Below are 25,505 nucleotides of genomic sequence, written 5' to 3' on the forward strand. Positions count from 1 at the left end.
ACATTATCTCAAAGTTCTTTTATTATTGATTCGGGTGCCACTGATCATATGTGTTGTTCTAAGTATTATTTGTCTGATGTCAAAACTGATAATACTCGGCCTCCCATTACTGTTGCAAATGGTGCTCAAGTACCGGTTGAAGGAGTTGGAAAACTTACCTTGTTTTCTGCTATAATTGATGTTTTATTTGTTCCCTCACTTACCTCAAATTTATTGTCTGTTAGTACGCTTACTAAAGACTTAAAGTGTGATGTCAATTTTTTGCCCAACAAGGTAATCTTTTAAGACAGAGTCATAGGGAGGACGATTGGTGAAGGGCGGCTTCATCAAGGACTTTATTTGTTGAATTTATCAAAAGAAGCATTCGTTGCTCAACCACATAACACTGAGAAGGCAATCTTATGGCATTGGCGTATGGGACATCCATCTGATTAAGTGCTTCGTCATATTGATCCCTCTTTATCTCATAATTCTAGCTCTTGTGAAACTTGTCATTACTCAAAATTGCACAGACTTACATTTTCTAGTAGTACTCATATTTCTACTGAGATTTTTGAATTAGTGCACTCTGATGTGTGGGGTCATGCCCCTGTTGACTCCAGGGATGGATATAAGTACTTTATTACTTTTATAGATGACAAGTCTAGGGCTACTTGGCTATATTTATTAACTTCTAAGCATGAGGTCTTTCAAGTTTTTCATGATTTTTGTCAGATGGTTCAGACTCAATTTGCTACACGTATTAAAGTGTTACGGACTGACAATGGGACTGAATATACCAATATTGCCTTTGAAGCCAACCTTAAGACTCTTGGAATTGTCCATCAGACCTCTTGCGTCATCACTCCCCAACAAATGGAGTGGCTGAATGCAAAAATCGTCACCTCTTGGAGGTATCTCGATCTTTACTTTTTCACGGGAACATGCCCAAAAATTATTGGTCTGATGCAGTTCTCACCAGCTGCTATCTGATAAATCGGCTGCCTACTAAGGTGTTACATTCTAAGTCTCCCATGGAGGTGCTCCATGGTCAGTCATTTAACATCTCTCACCTTCGTGTTTTTGGTAGCATCTATTTTGTGCACTCTCAAACTGGGGAGAAACTTGATCCTAGGGCTCGCAAGTGTATTTTTGTGGGCTATTCTTCCATTAAGAAAGGCTATAAATGTTATGACCCAGTAACCAGGAAAACATATATTTCTCGTGATGTTCAATTTGATGAAACTCGTATGTATTTTCCTGGCAGGAATCAGATTCAGGGGGAGACTAGTGAAATGATTGATTATACGGATCTTGATGTGGTTTTTCCATTACCGATAGTGACTGATATACCTCTGGGCAATACTCATGTTGATAATACCATGACTAATACTCAAGATGATCTTGATATTCCAGAAACTACCCTTGTAGAAGAAAATGCTCCATTACCTGTGCGAAGATCAATTCGCACCATCCAGCCTTCGACCAGACTCAAAGATTATCAAATTTATCATACTGTGACCTTCCCTATTCAAGCCCATGTAAGTTATGAGAACTTATCAGATACTTTTCAAGCTTTTCTAACGTCTATTGACACTCACAAGGAACCTACCAGCTTTGCGGAAGCAAAAGAATGTCCTATATAGGTGAGAGCTATGGATGATGAGTTGAAAGCCCTAGCTAAAAACCATACTTGGGACATTGTTACTCTACCTAAAGGCATACGACTTGTTGGGTGCCGGTGGATATACAAAATTAAATTCAATAGTGATGGCTCTATTGAAAGATATAAGGCGAGACTTGTCGCCAAAGGTTACACCCAGACCTATGGTATAGATTACAAGGAGACCTTTGCTCCTGTAGTTAAAATGAGCACTGTCAGGATTCTTATATCAATGGCTTAACTGTGAATGGCCTTTGTTCCAAATGGACGTGAAAAATGCGTTTTTGCAAGGAGACCTTGAAGAAGATGTGCATATGACCCTTCCTCCTGGACATCCACTTGAAAATAAGGAGGGCATTGCATGTAAACTCAACAAAGCCATATACGGCTTAAAGCAGTCTCCAAGGGCATGGTACGGCAAGTTAAGTATTGCTCTCTTAAGTTTTGGATTCAAAAAATGTGAATCTGATTCCTCGATGTTTGTTAAAAGAGGTGCTGAAGGAGTTGTGATTATTTTGGTTTACATGGATGACATTGTCATCACAGGAGACAACCATCATGAAATTGTTACTCTCAAGCAATACCTAAAGCAGAAGTTTGACATCAAAGATCTGGGAAAGTTGAAATATTTTCTCAGAATAGAAATTGCCAATTCTCAAAAGGGATTGTTCCTTTCACAAAGGAAATATGTCTTGGATCAGACAGGGAAGTTGGGTGCTAAACCTATGAATACTCCTATGGAGTACAATAGTAAATTTATTGATGAATCTACCTTGTTACCTGATGCTGGCAGATTTTAAAGACTTGTGGGTCGGTTAATATACTTAACCATTACCAGACCGGATATCACATATGCTGTCAGCTACGCCAGTCAATTCATGCATGCTCCCACTGAGGAACATATGAACCTGGTCAATCATATATTGTGCTATCTCAAATCTTGCCCTGGAAGAGGTATCTTGATGAAGAAAAATGATAATACAGATATTGTGGGGTATGCTGATGCAGATTGGGCAGGAAACCTTGTAGATAGAAGATCTACTACTGGTTTCTGTACCTTTGTGGGAGGAAATCTCGTCACATGGAAAAGTAAGATTCAAAATGTTGTTGCTCATTCAAGTGTCGAGGCGGAATATAGAGCAATGGCTGCTGCTACAAGTGAATTAGTGTGGATTCGCCATGTGTTACAAGAACTGGGATATGACTCTACTCCTATGAAACTATTTTGTGATAATCAAGCTGCAACTCACATTGCCTCCAATCCAGTTTTTCATGAGAGGACCAAACATATAGAAGTGGAGTGCCACTTTGTGCATGAGAAGGTTCAAGACAAAACCATAGAGACCCCGTACATTCAAAGTACGGATCAAATTGCAGATATGTTTACTAAGGCTGTTCCTAAGGGTATATTGCAATGTATGTTGTCCAAGTTGACCTCTGAGGATATTTTCGCTCCAACTTGGAGGGGGAGTGTTGTACAGATCAAGGCACCAGGCTGTAACAACCCGATAAGGATTCCGAGCTGTGACGATAAGATAAATATGGCTAGTTGTGGATTCCTTGTAGGAGATCAATTAGAGATAAGCAAGAAGCAGGATCGTTGTAACCTTGTTGATCTAGATCTCTCTTGCAAATCCTATTTAAGGATAATAAACACACCCCCAGTAGCAACTTAAAATCTGGGGTTTTATCTCCGTGGACGTAGGCATCAATGGCCGAACCAAGTTACATCGTTTTGTCTCTGTTTTTCATTACTCTTTCTATGTGAGTGTGTGAATCTGAAACTTGGTATAATCTGAACATGATCCGATGAATCCTAAAAAGTGGCTGAAGGAAAACTTTTGCCTTGTGAAAAAGGATATATTACGTAGCAACTCATAGTGTTGTGGTTCGTCCATAGTAAACGATTTGCTAAAGTCTGGGACGGTTCAAATGATTTTGTTTGATTCTAGAACACTTACTCTATGTTTGAATGTCAAGAAAAGAAAAAGAAAAAAGCATAACGTGACAAAAATTATAATGATGTAATGATTGATATTAAGTGTGTATCTTTCTCCTCAAATTCAATTTTTTTTTGGATAATTTACACATACCACCCCTGAGGTTTAACGAAAGTATAATTTTACCCCCCAGTTTTGGATAATTCTGCGTTTCCTCTGAGGTTTACAAACGTTAATGCATACACCCATTCCGTCAGTTTATGACTAATAACGTTAAAATTAAGAGAGAAATTGACCAAATTGCCCTCATCTTCCCCAAATTGTTTGCCTAATTTTTATTCTTGAAGAACCCTAACCTGTAACTAAAACCCTCTTCACCCCTTCACTAACTCTTCTCCTTCTTCTTCTAAAACCTAATCAAATTTCAGGGCAGACTAACTGGGTTATTTTATGGAACACTTTCGGAAGATCTAATCTCCTTTCATCCTCAAGCTGATTTGAGATTATCAAAATCACAACTCTTCTTTTCTCCTGATCTATAAAATTTCTCCTTTTTTTTACAAAAATTAAAACCAGTAAAAGACTCAACATCCAATTCACAGATCTAATCCATGCTTCTCTTCTCAGAACTCAGAAGACGAATGCTTTATATGCGAACTTGAGCATCTTTTAGTCCTTCCGAAGAAATCCTAGATGAATTAACTGCTTTCTTGTGTGAAAGAACTGAAGAATTTCTTGACGAACTGATAGACTTCTCATGAGATGGATCGCTTGCACACCGTGAAAGCATAGAGGTCTCTGAGTCTGCGAAGGAAGACACGAACGAAGTTCTGGATCATTTGCAAATCACTAAAATAGGATTAAAATAAAACCATCATAGATTATAATCCATTAGAGATCGGATCAGATCTATACCTCTAATGGCATTGAACGATCTCTTGCATTGCAAGATGGTCCCCTGGATGCCATCCTCCTGCTGCAACAGTGAATCATCTCGTCTACTGCTGGCCTAGAACAGCAATGGCGGCACGACTGCTACAGCCGAAGTCGCGGACCAGCTCTTTACTAAATGCTTACGAACTCTTCGCAACCCCGTAGGCAAGTTCCTCTGTTTCTGGTTCCTCCCATTGCTCTGTACTTCAAATTCCTCTACTTCTCCCTAGTTTTTCTTAGTTGTTTTCAGAGAACAAACTGGCGTCGTCGTTGACGCAGGTGCCGAAGCTATTTTCCCTAACCCCAAGCTCAATTGTTCAGAGAACTTCAACTGCTGCCCAAGTTGTCTGCCCTAAAATTCGATTAGGTTTTAGAAGAAGAAGGAGAAGAGGTAGTGAAGGGGTGAAGAGGGTTTCAGTTGTAGGTTAGGGTTCTTCAAGAAAAAAAATAAGGGAAATAATTTGGGGAAGATGAGGGTAATTTGGTCAATTTTCCTCTTAATTTTAACGTTGTTAGTCATAAATTGACGGACTGGGTGTCTGTGTTACGTGTGTAAACCTCAGGGGATATGCAGAATTATCCAAAACTGAGGGATAAAATTATACTTTCGTTAAACCTCAGGGGTGGTATGTGTAAATTACCTTTTTTTTTTTTTGGTTGTTTTCTTTTCTTTTCTTCACATCAAACATACCCTTATGTTAATGGGCCAATGGCGGTGAGGCGGGTCATCGGTTTAACCGGTCCCATATAAACTCAGTCGAATCAATTGAACATAATCGAACTCCAAAACCACTTTTGATTCTGCCAACGCTTTAGACCCTTTTCTTCACAACGCAAAACAACCATCTTTGCTTGCAGAATTCTGAGATCGTAACCTCTCAAGTAGATTCTTCTTCGAAGATCAGAAAATGGTAAGATCTCTTTCTCTCTCTTGTTTCGTTGCAAACTCACGAATTAGTTTCTTTCGTATACCTTTTCTAGTACAATTCGTCGTTCAACCTGTAGAAATTTGGATTTTTGGGGGATATTATTGTATCACAATTGACAGATTCTTAATTTTTGTATCTTGTCCAGATTATTGAAATGTTTTGGCTCTACTAATTGCATTCTTTGTTAGCCGATGAAGATATTCTGATTCTTAGATTTTTTTTTAAGAACAAATTAGGGTTTCATCAATATATGATTTCCTTCAATTATTTTTCTCTCCTCCCCCCTTCCTCTTATTATGGTGTTATGTATTCTTTTCCATTTTTTTTTTGTGCATATGATTATGATCTTACCACGTATAATTACTTGGGTATTAGAATATCTTACAAATGATTTTTTTCTGTTTTTTTTTTTTTTTTTTTTTTTTGTGTGTGTGGGGGGGGGGGGGGAGAAGATGGTGATGAAAGGGATCCACTCATTAGAATAAGAGTACTACCTATAGTGGATCAAGTGGGATGGTTCTCTGAAGCAAATTCTGCAGAAAATTATTAGTTAATTTTATTTAACCCAAAACAGGATTAGCTTTATCCTTCTTCCTCACAAATCAAGTACAGAGAGCCTACCAAGGTAGAGAAATAATATGAAAAGATACAAGAGTGCGGTGGAATGAGTAGGAGAAAGCTGTTTCATTGAGGCTTTAGCTGGTAGCCTGTTACAATGTCATTTAAGATTTCAATCAATGGGAGAATTAACTTACCTGAGCAGAGAAGCGCTCATAATGAGTAATTCCTAGGTTAGAAAATTACTGGTGTTTCTTGCAATATGTTGTTTTTATGTGTTTGCAATTTTATTTGCTTTTATTATTGCCTTTTTTACTTGTGAGCTAAGTTTGCTTTGTTTTTTGCAGTCTTCCCTTGCAGCTGCCAGAGCAGACAATTTTTACTATCCGCCAGAATGGACACCAAAGCAGGTATGTATGAAAAATTAAACATTGATTCTCCATTTTGATATTGCCAGACTGGTCAATTTTAATCTTAGGTTTCATTTTTTTAAATTTTTTCTATTCCACCCACCCTCTTCCCCCCAATCTCTTGGCTCTCATATGCATTTGCTATGCAGGGATCTCTGAACAAGTTTCATGGTCAACACGCTTTAAGAGAGAGAGCAAGAAAGATAGACCAGGGCATCTTAATCATAAGGTATGTGACTGCATTGTCATATTATATTTTTTAAATAGTACATTCAAAGGTGACTTTCTGAATGCGTATTGTCCCTAGGGCAGTTAGTGTGCCCTAGTAATTATCATCAATTAATAGGATGGTGACTGGGAGTTTTGATTGGGGGGGGGATAATTGTTTGATTTTATAGAAAAGGGGCTTTTGAATTTTGCCTAACCTGTTTGTAATAGCAATTTGGGATGCAATCTGCCTCTGTCGTTACATTAATCCTCATGGGGGAGGGGGTAGGTAGGAAGAACCCTAAAACCCTCCCAGATAGGATCCCATTACAAAAACCCACTCAAATGGAACCCGGAAATTGGCTAAAAACTCAAACCTCTCAGAATAACACCAAACTCTAGGAAACAATAGTTAATAGGAAGGATAAGAACCCCTCAAAAGATGGGAATGATCCGGTGAGCGGTTTGATAGTAATTTGGGTAACAGTGATTTCACGGACGGAGATCTCAGGAACAGTAGAACTCATTAAATTCAATCCACCCAACTGATTTGTTTGAAATTCGGGACTGATCCCAAGTTCAATGATTTAAACAAAAGCCCCAAGGTTCCAATGCAAAACAAAGGTTGGATTAAAAGTAATTTTGAAAACCCAAATTCTGAAATAGAGAAAACGGGAAAAGAGAGAATCTTAAGTAACTCACAAACCAGAAATCAGAAGAGCCCCAAACTCTGGACGAGTAGGGGTCCTAGGTAGGGCTTTATGCTCCCAAAGTTTCACAGCAAACAGCCCAAGGGTTTGGGTTTAATTGAAGATCAGCTATATGCTGAAAGTAGACCAAAAACAGAGCATATGATGGAGGTATAAACCTGAAATTAAACTCAGAACACTATACCTGTTGTTGGGGATTGTTTGGGTAGTTGAAGGACAATGTTCCTTGCTGAAATCAAGTACTACATCTTCCCGATAAGTACTTGGCGTTGAGCAGCAACCCAAAACAGCAGGTAGTTGGCGGTAGAATAGAGGATAGTTGTCAAAGCAGCAAGGCGACCCAAGGCGGTGGAGGGCTACTAATGTAGTCCTAGATTGGTAGGAGACCAACTAGGAGCCAAGGTTCTAAAACTCGGGTCTCGGTGGCATCTCGGCCCAGCCAAAAACCGAGACAAGTCGAGATCTCGGCGAGTTGCTGCATTTTATTTTATTTTTTGATTCGGACCCCCAACTCGGTGGGTTCTACACATATTTTGGGTTTGAAACTTGGTATTCAGCCTATTTCAGGCCATTTAAACACAATGGCATGCCCAGATTTCCCAAAAAACAAGTCCAAATATGAGTTTCACTTTGGACCATAGGTTGGTAGGCGACGAGTCGTACTAAAACAACCTACTCTATCAAGGATTACACAAATTTTGTTGAAAAAAATAGATTTGGGGAAAACTAGAAAATACCTTTGAAAATTCTTGAAATAGGTGATGATTCTTGGACTGTTGGAGTTGAATCTTCAATTTAGCACTTGAATCTCACTTGAAACCATGCAATCCACCCAAGATTTGAAGGAAAGAGGAAGAAAATGGAGCAAAATGGGCTGTTTTCCCTTTCTTTAGAGCTATGGACAGAACTCAGCAAGATTTTCGAGTTCTGTCCATGTAGCTTAGTTTATAAAATGGGTTAGATGGGTGAAATGGGGAGAAAAAATGGGTCAAAACCCATATCCAAACTCAATACCGAGATCTCGGCGAGAAATTGCATTTTTATAACGTAAAAAATCAGGAAAAAAACTTCAAAATTGGTCTCATTTGGCTGGGTTGAGACGATACCGAGATCTCGATAAGATCTCGCCGAGAAAGTGTATTTTTATAATGCGTATGGCATCTCGACTCGAGTTTTTGAAAAACCGAGAAACTCGGCGAGATCTCGCGAGTTCTCGAACCATGCTAGGAGCCAGTAAACCAGGATCTGTTATGAACAGATGAATTGGCTAGGTCAAATTAGGGTTTTTGGTGAAATTAGGGTTAGGATTTGGATCGAATGCTATAGGGGCAGGTGTGGAGAGTTTGAACTAAAAAAGGAGGGATTTTGCTGGCTGATTTGGTCTGGGCAGAATTTAGGTTATGGTAATGTTGTTCAGTATGGAGGAATGTTGTGGTTTGAATGGGGTAAAGGGAAAACAGCTTGGTTCGAGTATTCCAGTTGGGCAGGAGAATACTCGATCCAATTATATGAAGGTGTTGTTAAGAATTTTGGAAGATGGGAAAATGAGGGTTTTGGGGTGGTTTGGAGGATTCGGAGAAGAATGAGTATTGATGGGATGATTCAAACGTACTGTTGTTGCAAGGGCAGTTCAGTTGGTTAGAGGATCTTGAATAATTTTTGAGTTTTTATTTTGAAATCAAAGGAGATCTTCAAAGAACTGGAAGTGAAAATAAAATAATTTTAGAGTCATATAGCTTGATGTTTAAGCGTCAGGTTTGTTAGAAGATTGTGTTACTAAAATAGATTTTATATGCAAATAGTGAGTATTGACGCATGTTGAAGGCAATATGCATTGATATTAATTGCCTTGTGAACATTTTATTCTGTAAATTGTGTCATTGATTACCATCATTTGGTTCTTATGTAGGATGTTAGTTCACTTCTGTTGCTATTTCTTTTTCTGTGACATAAATGTTATATGACTAGGAGCTAAGAGGAACGAGTAGTAAATTGTGGTTTTATCAACAGATAGTGCACTGTAATGAATAATTATTAAACAAATTAGCTCCTATACAGAACTTTCATGTGCTTATGAACCATTGCCATGATGCAATCTTCCTAATGAGATTAATTCTGTTACAGGTTCGAGATGCCTTTCAATATATGGTGTGGTGGTTGCAATTCTATGATTGCAAAAGGAGTGAGATTCAACGCGGAGAAAAAGCAAGTTGGAAATTATTATTCTACGAAGGTATTATATAATCATATAAAGATGTTCTATGGACTTTCAAAATTGTACCAATAATTTACAGCTAATTTTCTAGTTGCTACTTGCCAGTGCATATTCATAGGATTATATGCATGAGTGGTAAAAATCCAGACAATTCAAGGTCCCGGTCGTACTGGTTTGACAATATTCTTTATCTGTACCTACGTCTGACCTGAATCAGAGTCAACTGAGATTTCAGAAGAGGGCATCATTACCTGATTGACCACTTCCAACCTGGATTGCTAGGTCCATCGTGGAATATCCACAAGATCATATCTAATGCATCTATAATTCATAGGAAACTACTATCATTTACTATGTTAAGAGCAGTATTAATACAAACATGTTACTTTCAGGACTTGAACTCAAAACCTAGTGGTCACATAACACAAGACTTATTTGAGATGCAACCATGGTTCGAATTTTCTGTTTTGACCAAAATCAAAACGAAATGACTATCCAAATTGCAATGTCAAAATGGACCAAAATTTCTGTTCCGTAAGAAATCAAAATGGGGTCGAAATCCAAAATTTCAAACCTTGAATGTAACTGAAAGTCGAGCCATTACAATTTGGTATTTCTTAATAGATCAATTTTGGACAAACCAGGTCAAGGTATCTGGCTGTTGAACTTGGAACCAACTTTGCTTTTTATTTTGGAGACTAGCTTTTCTGAACCTGGATTTCAAACGAAATTATCCATGTCCAAATCTGGTTAAGAACAGGTTGGCAATTTGGGATTGGTTGGTCAAAATTTTGCCACACCTAATTACATCAGTTGTATCATTTTTGTGTGAAAACATGCATGCATTTTGACTGAGACATCACATTCAGTATGCTATTTGTTGCCCCCAAGGTTCAAAAACTCGTATTTCACTCTCATTTTGGTCAGACCGAAATATACCAAAATGGGCAAAGTTTCGCCGAAAACAGTGCATTTTTTGCCAGTACGTTTCGGTTGGCCATTTTGGCCAGGCAAACGGCCATATTAAGCTCCGATACTTCAGGGAAACCTTATTTTAGCCTATATAAACATATGTAAAACCTGTATATTTTAAGAAAAGTCACACAAAGTGTTGGTTTGGATTTGCACCCTTGGTTGGCAGTATACGCCAAACCCTATTTTATACCTTCTATAATATTGCTTTATTCTTCTTTATTACTAGAAGACAAGTAAAACCAGTAAATGATATTCCAAAAGAAACATAATATTGATTAATTATTCATAAAATAGTACAAACTTAAAAAATACATGCGACACAAACACCCAAGTCCCAACAATCATAGTTGTCAAGGCGCCTAGGCGAACCAAGGCGAGTGAGGGGGTTAGAAACCAGTCGACACCAACAAAGCGACCAAGGCGACACCTGAATTTAAGGCATGACAAAGGCGCCTAGGCGACGCCTTGACAACTATGCCAACAATACAATACTTTGTGCAAATACATGAGTACAAACTACATTGTGGACCCCCTCAAGCCATCCTAATGGCTAATACCATGAACAATGACATGGAGGATCGAGCCCACTCATGTACCGGTGGTGCTGACATGCATTTTCTTCCGACTGTATAACAAATGTAGCCACATCATAGAGTGCTGGAAGAAACTCTCATAGTCCTCCACAATTGACTTGTAAATGACCTCATCCACATACTGGAGGTAACCTATCCGAGGGTATTGGTCATTGTATAGGGAAGGACTAGCCATTGAGCCGTTATGACTTGTGTTGCCAACATGTACGGTTGATGGGCTAGGTAGGAGAAGAGGTTGTCCATAAATGACGATCCAATCTGTGAGTAGCGTCATACTCAAAAGCACTGGAAATGGATGAAGATGTATGCTCCCCCACACCAATGAAATGACCAGAGCCGCTACCATATGCACTGAACTCCGACAAGCTGCTCTCTTCGGCAAACACTTCCTCTGGTGTCCCCTATACTCAATCCTCCAAATAGTTCTAGACAAGCTATCGATGTCCATACAATCAACCTACTTATGTGGTTGGAATTGGCGACGAGGCCCTCTCGTGTAGCCTGCACGTGAGGAGGATGGACGTGCACTGTGCTCCATATCCTGTGTAGTGTAATCAAACTGGGTCTCCCCAGTGAATTGAATCGGCTCCGTGTTCAACTCCTGTTCCTCCTCTACCTGGTCATCCTCCTCTCGAAGGGAAGCATATCCATCACCACCATCATCATCGTCGCTGTCATCATCTCCTCTACCTAGTCATCCAGTTCTCGAAGGGAAGCATATCTATTACCACCATCATCATCGTCGTTGTCATCATCTCCTCTACTTGGTCATCCTCCTCTTGAAGGGAAGCATATATATCACCACCCCCATCACCACCATCATCATTGTTGCTGCCATCATCTCCAGGAGTGATGGTGACGACACTGGAATGGGACCAATCAAGGTCCTCATCATCCCTACCATAGGTGCTAAGGAGCCTACGCAAATCAAGGCGACACCAGAAATCAAGGGGAGACCAAGGCGACTGGACGCCTAGGCGTCGCCTACGCCTTGACAACTATTCCTTGCTAGGTGCGGGCTTGTACAATCGGCATGTCTGTGAGTGTGTGACCCTTTGAAGCCATAAAGTCTTCAAAATCAGCATCCATTCACGAGCTATCTAGGGGTCAGGCCTACCCCCAGCCTGATCCATCACCGACTCCCTCACCCACTCCACCAAGGGATCCTCCTCTAACTCCACCCCAAAAATGTCGGCAAGCTCGATTGGGTCCCTATCATTGTCCATACTCATGCATATTTGTTACTTCTTCAGCCTCATTTTGTAGTGCACATTCACCAAGTTTGCCAGTCGTTGGGAACCCAATCCGCCTCTTGGAGTGGATGAGCGAAAACGTACTCCAATTTTGCTCACAATTGGAGGTGGAACATGTCTGGGATAGCACCTTGATTGCCATCTTCCTCAATTCTTGTGCATCGACCCCGGCCCCCCATACAACACCTACCATTCAACTGCATTACAACAATAAGACATGTTATTTGCATTTCACAAGTCTTAATATATATGTAAGTAAGAGAATACAATACTTATTTACATACCAACATCAGTATTTGCTCGACCAGCCAATGCGGCAGGGGTTCCAAAACTTCCCAATGTATCACGTAAAGTTTTAATCTATACCCATTTGGAAAATTGTTAATGTTTGCAACCAATACCAGTTAGAGTAATTCTTATTAGGGAAAATTACACGATTAGACAATATTGGGTTTCCTTCTACAAATTTAACCACTTGATGTTTAGTTCAACAAAATTACACATTTTTATGTTTGGGTTTACAAAAGTATCCACTACAGTATTCCACCCTCAACGAAGTATTTTTTTTTACAATTTTACCCCCACCTCCCCTCCTTGTCCACCCTGCAACTAGCCACCGTCGGAACCTCCTTTGCCCCTGCCCTGCCCCACCCCACCCCACAGCCTCAATCACAGCCCCATCGCCTCACCCCTGCCATGGTCTCGTTGCACCTGCATCACCCCAGCCCAAGCGCGCAATCGCCACCCACTGCTATCCTTGCGCATCTCACAGCCATTGTCGGAGATTGGGGATGCCCCTGCGCCTCATTTGTTCCAGGCTTCTAGCTGCTGCCCACCCCCAACAACACCTGCCACTGCCGTGTACATCACCCCGCCCTGCGCATCTCACACTTGAACATCCCATCACCCTCGACATTGCTGCCCTGCGCATCTCACACCTGCGTTGGGTCACAGTAAAACTACTACATTTTTCTGCAATCCTCTTGAAAGGAATAGAAAAAGATTCTCTCATGGCAGATGGACTGATAGTCGTCAGAAATGGAAGGGTTGAAATTTTTTTTTTTTTTGGTAAGAGGAAGGGTTGAAAATTGAGTTCTAAAAGAAAGGGGGATGGGGACGGGTTGTAGGTGGGGAAGCCGGCGGTGGGAGGTTGGGCGGGATTCAGTGGAGGTTAATGTATGGTCGCAGGAGGGGAATCAGGGGATGGGTGTTCCAAGAAGACCAGAGCATGGTTTGGGGTAGGGTTCCTTCTTACCTCCTCTGTCAAATTTTTGTTTTCGTTTTCATTTATTTGAGCCGCCCCATCCTTCTAGTGTGTTCTTCTCGGCCTTTGGAGTGTGGTGGTCGATGGTAGGCTTGGAGAGTTGGGTCGGTGGATGATGATGATGTTGTTGTGATGGCGTCTCTGATTTTGCTTTCTCCACTTTGGCAATGGTGGTGGGATTGGGGGTTAATTCCATGGTTGAAACAAAGGGGTGCAGTGCCTCGATGGAGGTTTAGGCGATGATAAGAGGTGGGTTTGCAGGGTGGAGGTTCAAGTGCAAGTGATCGAAAGAAGGCCGGTGATGGGTGGTGCAGGGGACAAGATGGGGTTCCAAAGAAGGGAGAGGTAGGAAAATTGGAATAGGGTCAAGGGTAAAATTGTCAAACAAAATAGGTAATGGAGGTAGAGACACTATAGTGGTTAATTTTATAAACTTAAACTCAGTGTTAAACAATTTTGTTAAGTGAAAGATACAGTGGATAGTTTTGTAAAGAGAAACTCAAAAGTGACTAATCATGTAATTTTCCCTTCTTATTATATTCGTAATGAACTAGAAAACTCACCTCTAAGTTGAAAGAAACTGTATGACATCACTTGGCTCCAACTTGGCAACCACTTTCTTCACTGCTTATATAAATAAGATCCGGTATCATCCTAAGTCTAGGGCTATATTGGTACCTGGGGTTTAAATAGTATGTTGAAAATTGACGTATAAATATTGTTAATGTATTATCATGTATCTATAAATTATAAAATATAAATTGAATTAGATACATTAAAAAAATACTCACTAGCTTTATGTAGTGGGTGCATAAGTTGAAGCTCTCAACAATCCTTGATAATCTTGAGAAGGCCTTGTTGTTACATGGCATTGCATTGTGCACATGCTCCATCTTGTCCATAGCAACATACAAGTGTGGCATGGTGAGTTTGAAAGCAAAGTCCACCAACCTAGGACCTTGACCACTAGGTCCAAAACTTTCATCACCTTATTCAGGTGGTGCCAAAACTCCTCAGATGGTAGACTGTGCTGCTATACCACCAGAGGAACTTGACTCCCTCCGCCCAAACTACTCAAATGCAAACATAGAACTGAGGCCGACCTTCTTCGCCTCAAAGCTCTTCAATGCAATGTAGTTTGTGGAGAATCTAGTGTCATCGGGCCTGACTAAGTACCCACTACACTTCTCCCTCAAAAGGTTCAATGCAAATTCATGGTTGTATATAAAGGTATTCACCTGTCTCGCTCTCTCATCCACACTCTGCACCACTTTTATCTTCCCCATGTCCTTCAGCAGGAGGTCAATGCAATGGGCTGCAGAAGGGGGTCCAAAAGAGTCGATACCCACTGTTATGCATTAACTTCTCATTGGCCTTCTTGAAGTTGCTTCCGTTGTTTTTTACAACCTGGACAACATTCTCCACTCCCACCTCTTGGACCACATTCTTTAGCAACCTATAAATTACTTTGCATCCTTTTTTTCTCCTTGGAAGCATCCACAAATTTGAGGAATATTGTCCTCCCGTTACAATAAACTATAAAGTTGATGGACTTTCTTGTGGGCTCAATCCAACCATCACACATGATCGTCAGCCCATTGCTCTCCCACATCCCCTTTAGGCCACCTATATACTTTTGAAGCTCCTGTTTCCATTGGGGCAAATACACATTGATCACCTTGCTTGTAGTGGGCCCCTTGACCCCTGAACTAGCCTTAGTCATTATATTTAGCATAGTCTGATACTAGAGCCCTGTAGTGGCGTTTGCTCTGATGCTGTGGAATAACAACTACTTAGACAGAACCTTCCCAACTCTCCCCTTCGCATAACTCCAATGTGCTTTAGTTTATGCTACTTGTGGCCTTTTTTCTTGTAAACGGGATCCTGTTGTAGTATAGGGTTATAGTTGTCAAGGCGTCACCTAGGCGTCCCGGTGGATTTGTTGGGGTCTAGCCGACTGTCGCCTTAGTGGTATCGAACCCGGTTCGGCCCTTATTCATGCCAAATATCATTTCATTTACTGAAGATATTATTCATAAATAAGAAAATACCCCCTATTTAAATCCAATAAAATTAGCTAAAAAATAAATTCTAAAAGGATAAAAAGTCAACTCCAGTTCAAGGACGAAAATTGGATTTTCAACTCTCTAATGCTGGGGTTTTTTTTCTAAAATCTAAAAATTCCATAAATCTTAATATGGTAAAACATTGCTAAAAACCAAAAGAGCGATAAAATATTCATTTGTGTTGATATCTAAAAAAATATTTTCATTCAGAGCGATTTTAACAGCATTCACGCACACCAAATTAGGTTTGACCGGACCATAACTCCTTTAATAAAAATTAGATTTAAGCAATTTTGGATTTGTTGGAAAGTTGGTTTTGTGTTCTACCTAATACAAAAAGTCTCGTGTAAAAATAAAATCATTTGACCAGTCAAACTTCTTAGAGAACAAAAATATTTCTCTAAATGGAGAGCAGTTTAACTACTTATAGATAAGATCATATTTTCTAAGAACAATATAAAACAAATGTGAGACTAGGTGTACCAGGACAAATGACCAATTCCAGGAACAGTATAAACCAAATGTATGTTTTGATTGTTTCAAACTTCCAATAGCTTGCTTCTGCAGTTCTGGTGTCTTCTAATTCTATGTTGATTTTTGATAACTTGATGTGGCTTGATGTTGATTTTTGATGACTTGATGTGGCTTAATGTTGATTTTGATGATATAAGGTATATATTGTCGCATACTAAATAATGTTAGAAAGGAGGGGAAATAAAAAATAACACTTGCCTAGGCGGGCGCCTTGTCGCCTAAGCGCTTAAGCATCCGACCACCACCTTGGGTCGCCTTGCCACCTTGACAACTATGTATAGGTTCCTCTCTTGGTGGTACTAGAGATGGAGCTGCCCTCTTACTCTGTGATATCCTCAGGGGCGACTCAGCATGCCTCCTCCGCTATGGCTGTGGCTGTGCAGATCCACTACCACTACCATCTACTCCTGAAATTTGGCTCTATGCTCCTCGCCTGTGCTCGCTGAACATCCCTAGCCTCTATCTCTACCTCTGTCTGCACATCATTAGGCAAATACACAGGGACATCATCATCCCCTTGACCTGGTTGGGTCACTAGAACTGCCTCAAGTTCTGCCCTCGCCTTCTACTTTTCTGCCTTCCTCTGAGCCCCTCCCTTCATGTGTTTAGCTATGGCTTTAAAAATCTCCACAGGAACCATAGGGCATGTGGACACATCTTTAGCATTCCTAGTCAAATGTTGTTTCAATCTTGTGGCCCCACCTCCCATGATCTTCGTACCATAATAATTACACTGTGTTTTTCTCGCCACCTCCAATTGGCACTCCATGCCTCCATGCTATGTCTCCTCTATTGCCATCTCCTCCCTGTGCAACCATTATCTCACCATAGTATTGTTACATGAAGAAAATAAGTCATTATTAACTGAGGCACACCAACAAAGACCACAAAAACAACTATATAGCTACTTATTATTATTATTTTTTTTTATGGTAAGCTACTTATTATTCTTCCCCTAGCCTATATATTTTTGTCTTAATTAAAAACAATTTATTATTTTTCTAAAAAAAAATGTTGGCCTAATACAACAAAAGCAAATATGGTACAACATAATAAGCCTCATATGCGCTTCAAAACACCCTACAAATACTTTCATAAATTTGCTTTAGTTTTCAAACCAAAACAAAATATTTTTCCTTATTTTTTCCTATTTTAGAATTTTTAAATATTTTCATAATATCGAAAAATAAAAAATAAAAAAATATTTACCGGCAGAAGATCGAGCTCCGGTGCCTAAACATATATAAAGTCATCATCAAATTTTGGGTATTTATCGTATTTTTTTGCAAAAAAAAATCATTTTTGGGAAGAAGTTCATTACTTGGAACTGTTGAATGTGGCCAAATCTTCACCAATATACAATAAACGATGTTGTTGGAGTGATGTGGCAACCCTCAACAGCTTATTCCTGCAGTGTAGAGGTGAGATGGCAAAAATACAAGGAACAAATGGATTTTCTCCATCACGTAGGCAAAATAGTCAATACTCATGTTTGACCAGAATTTGTGAAGAATGCCTTTTATAAAGGTCCGAAAGTCGTATCGCCGAAATAATAAGACACAAGGTCAAAATTTTGGTGAAACTCTGAAATTTTGATAGAAATTGTGCCTATTCTATAATCCACCTCCTGATTTGTCTCAGCCTTGTCAAAAATAGCAAAAATAGCAAGATTTCGACGAGTTTTTCAACATTGGTTACCACAGGGCATAGCCGTTGGAATTGAGTCCCCCCCCCCCCCTCTCTTAAAAACAGAAAAATTTTTTGTTTTGTTGGGATTTAGTTTTTGCGGTATGCCCATTAGGGCAGCTGGGACAACACAACATGACCTCAGCCATGGTGAAAAACTGCTCAGTTCAACACATCTTTTCACATGGTCCATTGACACTGTCTTATGCAGCGACAAACCAAATTAGACATAAGTGATTTTGGTCCCTACAAAGTTTACAAACACTGACAACTATTTAATGCAGTGTTAATCCTGAACCAGTGGGAGATCAGCTTGTGACAGGATTGCAGGGAAAAAGAGTAAGAACCAGATTAGAAGAAAATTGAATAAGTTGAACAAAACAATTCGAATTAGCCTGGAACTTGAATCGATTGATTCCAACAGCTAGATCTTAAGATATATAAGTATCCTATTAGGAAACTGGAAGCCCACCAAAAACCTGAATTTCGAAATCCAGAAAGTATAGCAGTAAATAGGATTCTGAAACTGAGATAAAATTAATGAAGTAACCAGCAAAATAATAGAGATCAGAATATGAAACCAGAATTAGAATCCAATATCAAAAGCTGAAATTTTAAGAGAGTTTGACTTCAGGAAGGAAACTAGAAATTGAACCAGAAAACTTGAGTTCTAGAACTAAAATCAAATCAGGATTAAAGGCTATCAACCAACTCAGAAAATAGAAGGAATTAAAGATTGAAACCATTGAACAGATTAGCTAACTGATAAACAAACAGTACTTAGAAAAAGATAAGAAGAAGAAAAGAAGATAAAAGGGATATGATCAAGAATCACCACTTGATGCGCAGACCTGGAATCACAACTAGTAGCCCAACCTTAGAATCACTACCAAGTGTTTCCGGAATCACCACCAGGGAGCCTACTGAATCACCACAGCAGGGAGTATTGTAAATCACCATAGAACCAAAGGCAAAATCTAAACTTTATTCATCAAATTCCTGTACCAGGCATAACTCTTTATATATACTTAAATAGAAAACTCAAAACAGGAATGAAACTAGGTCTAAAACTCTGCCAGCCAATAGCTTACCTTGGAGGTAGTCTCTTGCTACTAAAAATTGGCCTAAAATAAAGTAAAACAGCTTAAAACAAATTTGGACTCATAGAGACCTAATCCAACCTAACTAAAACACTTTAATAACAATTAAACATAATGAATTATGACACTTAACTAGACTAACTAGATTGGATTAATGTCCCACATGATTAAAACTCTATCCAATGTAGGAATAAGAGTTTTGTTCATACAAGACTCCATCCGATTCTTAACTAACAATGGAATAATAATTACTTAATGAAATAAAACAAATCAAACTGAACTAAGAAAATAAATCCTTTATGCCTACCTCCTACCCATAATGTAGGCTCATTAAAGTGGTCCATTACAATGAAACCCATTGGACCAAAGGCCCAACATGTATGAAACCAACACAAAGCTTATTTCTACTAAAATACGCCAACTTTTTCTGATTTATCTGCATGCTTATTACTATATGTTGATCCCATTAGGTTGGGATCCTGTTTACGACCTGTTGTCCTCCTGATAGAACTAATCTAAAATTTCTTGCCTGCATGTCATCTTCAGATATGGAGCTTTACCATGAAATCTGCGTGCTGCAAACATGAGATTGTCATTCAAACAGATCCGAAGAATTGTGAATATGTGATCATTAGTGGAGCACAGCGTAAGACAGAAGATTTTGATATTGAGGATGCAGAAACATTTGAACTGCCTGCAGATGAAGGTAATCCCTGAAATTGACAAACATACTTCTTCATTGTTATATATGTTTACCTAAATGAAAAACAATGTTTTAGAAAGGGGCAAGCTTGCGGATCCATTCTACCGTCTTGAGCATCAAGAAGAGGATTTGAAAAAGAAAAAAGAAGCTGAGCCAGTACTTGTGCGCCTCCAACGGGTGTCTGATGCCAGGCATTCAGATGACTACGCGCTCAACAAGGCCCTTCGTGCTCGACTAAGAGTATGGAACTGGACAAATCTTTGCTTTTATTATTTACAGCTTCTTTACCATGTTTACTGTATTAGCTGACTTGTTTTCAATTTAAAAATCATTCAGCAACAAAAGAAAAGGGTTACCGAAGAAGAGAGAGTCTCTAGGAAGATGGGCCTTGGGATACGACTACTTCCAGCATCTGAAGAAGATGCGGCTGCAGCAGCACATGTTAAGTTCTCCTCCAAATTTGAAAAGAATAAGAAAGAAAAGCGTGCAGCAATCAATGCCGCCCCAATTTTTTCCAACTCATTACGTTCAATGTCCTTAAAGAAGCGACTAGAACTCGAGTCTAAAAGGAGAAAAATAAAGGCTGGAGCGGCATCCAACCTGCTGACTGGTGGGTACAAGCCATCCTCATGGTCTTTGAGTTGATTTCTATGAAGGAACAGAAGGGAAGGTCTGTAATTACCGTTACAGCAACGATTGATGCAATTTGAAGGTTCCATATCAGATCGTGGATAATATGCTGAATAATGCCGAGGGAATTCAGGAAGATGCTCTTAGTGTAAGTCCAGACCTTGATCAGGGAAACACTTCTTTTTGTATGTTAGCAGGACTGAATGATGTATAAATTTAAATGTGTGCATATCTAGAATCTACAATTCTATGGCTGTTTTTTTAAAAGATTCTAGGAGTAAAAGTTTTAGAGCAAATTATATGCACCCTCCGATGTTTGAAACAATAATAGAACACCCTCGTAGTTTCAACATTTACATATTTCCCCCTGATGTGTGATGGTGTTAGTGAGGTGTTAGTTTTGAAAGGTAAAAGACATATTTGCCCCTTCTTTTTTCTTCTTCTTCTTGCAAATTAAACGTAGAGATGATGCCGAAAGTGTTATGAACAGATGTGCTAAAGATGAAATTGGAAGCAAGAGAAGTAGGGTGGATGTTTTTGAATACACTGATGATCCCATAGTTGACACAAAAAGGCTTAGGAAGTCACCTTTTGATGGTGATGCACTTGGTACACAGCATTTTGAGTTTGAAATTTCGGGAGTCAAGTGGTAGGCGGAGGGAACCTGGAATCGAAGGTAGTATAAGTACAGTGGTTGAGAAGAGGAAAAAAGCTGTTTTTGACAGGACTAGCAGCTTGTTAATTGAACAGCAAAGAGGAACAGATTGTTTGGATAAGAAGAATAAGTTTGAGGGAAAAAGAGATGGAACTTTTCAACTATCAGACTGCCTAGAAAAAATGGTGTTTTGAAGGTTATGATCAAGAATAAGAAGATGGTACTTGGATCTGGAAAATCTTTGGACGTGTTTGGTTGCGTAAACAAAGCGGTGGTTGCATTGATATTGGTGAGGAATCCATTGGTGATGCACCAATTGATCTATTGTCTTGATAGATTAATTGTTTGGTTACTCTGAATCTGTTAACTGAATCTTCTTGAAAAACTGTTTGGTTACCCTGAGTCTGTCAGTTGGATTCAACTTGAATCTATATGAAAAACTGTGTGGTTTCCCTGCGTCTGTCAGTTGGATTCAGCTTCAATCTGTATGAAAAATTGTTTGGTTCAGATAGATCATGTCAACACATGGGCTATTATATGGCTAGAATATGAAACAATTATAAAAAAATTTGCATGCAAGTAATGTTTAAACTTGAATTAAAATGACAGTTAATAGAGTTCCTATCCAATAATTGTCATTGTCATCCATTACATGAATAAAATATAATTAAAAAAGTTCCTATATATACTATAAGAAATGGTCACAATCTTCTGTAACTAAAGGAGTTTGGGTCTTGGTGGATTCGAACCACCATCCCCTTGGAACATGCTCATGTTCCAAATGCTTTACCAATTTGAGCTAAAGACCCGTCAAGTAGACAAGAATAACCAGTTTTTTCTCACATTCAGTTAGTATTCAAAACCTTAGTTTGTAGATTATATTAGTTTTCACTCCTTACAGCTGCAAAAGACAAAGGCCTAGTCTTAATTGAATGATCATTGCTGATAAACAAACCTTTGACTAATCAATAAACATGATAATAGTGAGCGTCTGCACTATAAACAAACCTTGGGGGAGAAGGTTTTCCAATTATATTAAGTAGTTGTCCACTAAAAATAAGGAAAACTATCAACATCCTCTGCTTTTTAAATTTTTTTTTTTGTCTTCAGATCTTCAAATCTAACAATCATACCATAATCTAGTCTTCTACAAACTAGTTTCTCAAGAAAATTAAACATATTCTCGGTGCTAGATTGTGACTGGAATGGAACCATTAAATGTTGGGTTTTCAAAAGCATCTGAGTGCACAAATACTCACCTCACAGCCATCATTGGAAAGAGAATAAATAAGATCATTAAGTGAAAGCCTACATTGACCCCATTCAGTCTTCTTGATGATGTTTGCATAATGAAGCAGCAACATTCTAAAAAAGAAGCAACTCTGTTAAGTCTTCAACATGAGTAGTGTAAGTAGGTCAGTAACTAAAACATGAATATAGAATACGGGGCAACTGCTCTAACTATTTGCTGACAAGGGTGCAATAACCATGACATCAGCCCACCTGCGGAGCTCAATATGAAGCACATTGTCTCCTATTTTCTTCCAACTGGACCATTCATCCTCATCAGTGTAAAGAACAACATCCTTAGGAAGTGATGCTTTATCAATAAAGTGTACAGATGCCTTGGTGGCAACTGCTCTAACTTCTGCCCATTCAGAAAAAGTGTGACATAGACTCCCAAGAACTGCACAACTCTGTATTGGATCCCTTCCTGAACTAACAATTGGTTCCACATGGGCCATAACCTATCCAGAAACATTCTCAGAGAGTTAAAGCAAAGTCAGATACTTCAACATAAAATGATAGTCAGAAAGCCTAGAATACAATACACATATTGTACTATCCTATTCTGTTTACAAGAAAATGGATATCACAATGGACAACTAGGAAAACTCACAAAAAGCAATGGGAAATACAGATTTTCCAAGATTGTCCCATTAACACATCAAGCATGAACCTAATAATCAGAATCTGCAAACAGACTGATTCCATATGAAGAAAATAATAAAATTCCCAAACTACAAGGTCGGATGCCTGTTTTTCTTTTATTCTTTATTAATCAAGAGCCGGATTCTTTCTTGAGTCAATGATATTCAATATCGTTTCAAACCTTCAATTTCTGATACTTCATTTTCATGTCTCTACATTATAACTGCAGATTGAACAATGATAGAAATTCACAAAAAGATCAGATAAACATATCAAATTAAGACAAATTGACAAACAAACATTAACAATAGCCAAAAAATTAAAAAAAGAAGAAGCAAGAAACATATGGTCCCCTAATGGCTTCACCTTCACGAAAAATTAAAGGAGTGCATCATAAATCTTTAGGCTCCATTAGGTTGCAAGGGGAATTAAAGGGAAGGGAAGAGAAAATTTTCAAACCTTAAAAAAAAACTTTTATAATCGTTACCCCATGTGATTGTATAAACTACTTAAATTTCTCACCATATATAGTATAGATACATTTCACATGCAATATTTATTTTACATTTTAATCCCAAGGGAATTGGATGCAAAGTAAAGTGGAATTTAATAACCAAATATGGAATGATTTGGAGTTATTGATATTGTCACATGGTGTAATGATTACAAAAATTCCTTCTTTAAGTATGAAAATTTCCCTTCCCTTCCCTTTCCTTTAATTTCCTTTGCAACCAAACAGAGCCTTGATTTCTACTAATATTTCTGAATGCAAATCCATAATGTTTAAGACATTAACCCAAATACCAAGGGCTCAAAAAATATCAAATATTTCAAACCTAGGTCTATTTTCTGGTTGAATTCACAGGAAGATCAGATAAACACATCAAAGTAGGGCAAATAAACAAATCAAGGTGACAAACAAACATTAACAATACAAAGACCCCACACACAAAAAAAAAAAAAAAAAAAACCGAAACTTAAGTGCCACTTATTTCGCCTTCACAAAATCTTAACTGCACCCGAAACTGTAGAAACTTGAACTCCAAGCTTCAAAGGGGAGAGAAAGAACATGAGAATTAGTGAATAAAACAACAAAATAAATGAGAACCAAATAAAATAACAAACCCACGAGAACATATCCAATTTTAGTCTCTGATTCAGGGGAGGTAAAAAATAACCCTACAATTCCAACTCGTTTGATCATGACTAGACTTAATTGCTATCAACCAAAAACAAACTCCATTTCTTCCAAAATTAAAAACCTCACCACCACCAAAAACAAACTCAAATTACTTTTGACCAAAGCCCTAAGAACCAAAACCGGAATTAGAAAACACAAAATGAACGAAGGGACCCCCAATCCACAATAGAGAAGCAAAAAGAAAGCATCGAACTATCGTAAATGCTATTCAGGTTTCAATGGTCGCTTGTTAAACGGCACTTTTAGTGTTGCTCGCGACAAAGACGATCAGAAGTCTGTAAAAAATAAAATTTTAATGGCTGTGGCGAATGACTCTTGAAAATCTTGCTTGCTACTTCTCTAATTCTCCATATACTCGATACCGAGTCTCCATCAATCTATTCTATACAGTTCAGAGAGAAAGAGAGATGCTTCTCAGTTCCCACGATATTTCTTTTACTTTATGGTTATGTTTTTGAATCAGGTAGGTAAAATTTTTATCTCTCTGTGGAAAACCCAGATCTGACCTGCAATTTTAACATTCGAAACTCAGAACCTGCTAGGGTTAAACCCTAAGCATACATAATCAAAGATAGAGAAGGCGAGAGAGAGAGAGAGATACTGAGCAATAGATAGACAGAGAGAGAGAGAGAGAGATACAGAGATGGAGAGCGATAACGAGAGCGACACAGAGAGAGAGAGAGAGAGACATAGAGAGATAAAGAGAGAGAGAGAGAGAGAGAGGTCTGGTTAGTCGTGATCTTACCTTTGAGACGAACAGTTCGTAGTTGCAGGTTCCACCGTTCTCTTCCCTTCGCATGGACGAACAGTCGAGAGTCGAAGGTTGTGGTTCTTCTGCCCGATAGTTTGGGGATCAAAGTAAATTCACAAAACGAAATGGTATTTATACTAGGTTTACATTTTGTTGAATCAAATATGGATCCGCATATACACGTGGACCCAAAAATGATGCACATTTACATAAAAAAAAGTACAATCATGTAGATTCATGAACCCAAATCCGTTCAGCACCAATTTGAACCAAACAGTTTTTATAATTCAGATTCATGAATCTATTCATACATCACCAGTTGTTACCATGGCACAAGAAAATGGAAAGGATTTGAGTCCGGAGACACTTTCATTTGGAACACACCACTCTATCCTCTCTATTTGAAAAACAAATCCCATGATGAACCTGATTCTTTTGTAACAAATCTGCATCCAAAAAAAGAAAAGGGAGATTATTTGCTTTGTTTGATTTTTAGGACTCGAAATTGTTCGAAACTGAAGTTCTTCTCCTCTCTCTCTCTCTCTCTCTCTATACTCGAGCCAGGGGTGGTCGGAGGTTGCAGCGCGCAGTGGTGGGGGTTGGGGTGCACAATGGAGA

The 25,505-nt window shown here is 38.8% G+C and overlaps 1 protein-coding gene across 1 annotated transcript; it reads left to right on the plus strand.

Moving 5' to 3' along the window:
- The first annotated feature begins 5,301 nt into the window (after positions 1 to 5,301).
- Positions 5,302 to 20,609, plus strand: LOC122665207 (coiled-coil domain-containing protein 130). Its single transcript, XM_043861296.1, has 7 exons — positions 5,302 to 5,426; positions 6,350 to 6,412; positions 6,562 to 6,641; positions 9,454 to 9,562; positions 19,562 to 19,721; positions 19,795 to 19,958; positions 20,055 to 20,609. The coding sequence occupies exons 1-7, from the start codon at positions 5,424 to 5,426 to the stop codon at positions 20,361 to 20,363; spliced, it is 888 nt and encodes a 295-aa protein (XP_043717231.1). The 5' UTR covers positions 5,302 to 5,423; the 3' UTR covers positions 20,364 to 20,609.
- Positions 20,610 to 25,505: the final 4,896 nt, after the last annotated feature.

Source organism: Telopea speciosissima, chromosome 6 (genome assembly GCF_018873765.1).
Source record: "Telopea speciosissima isolate NSW1024214 ecotype Mountain lineage chromosome 6, Tspe_v1, whole genome shotgun sequence".
In the NCBI taxonomy this organism is placed as follows: Eukaryota; Viridiplantae; Streptophyta; class Magnoliopsida; order Proteales; family Proteaceae; genus Telopea; species Telopea speciosissima.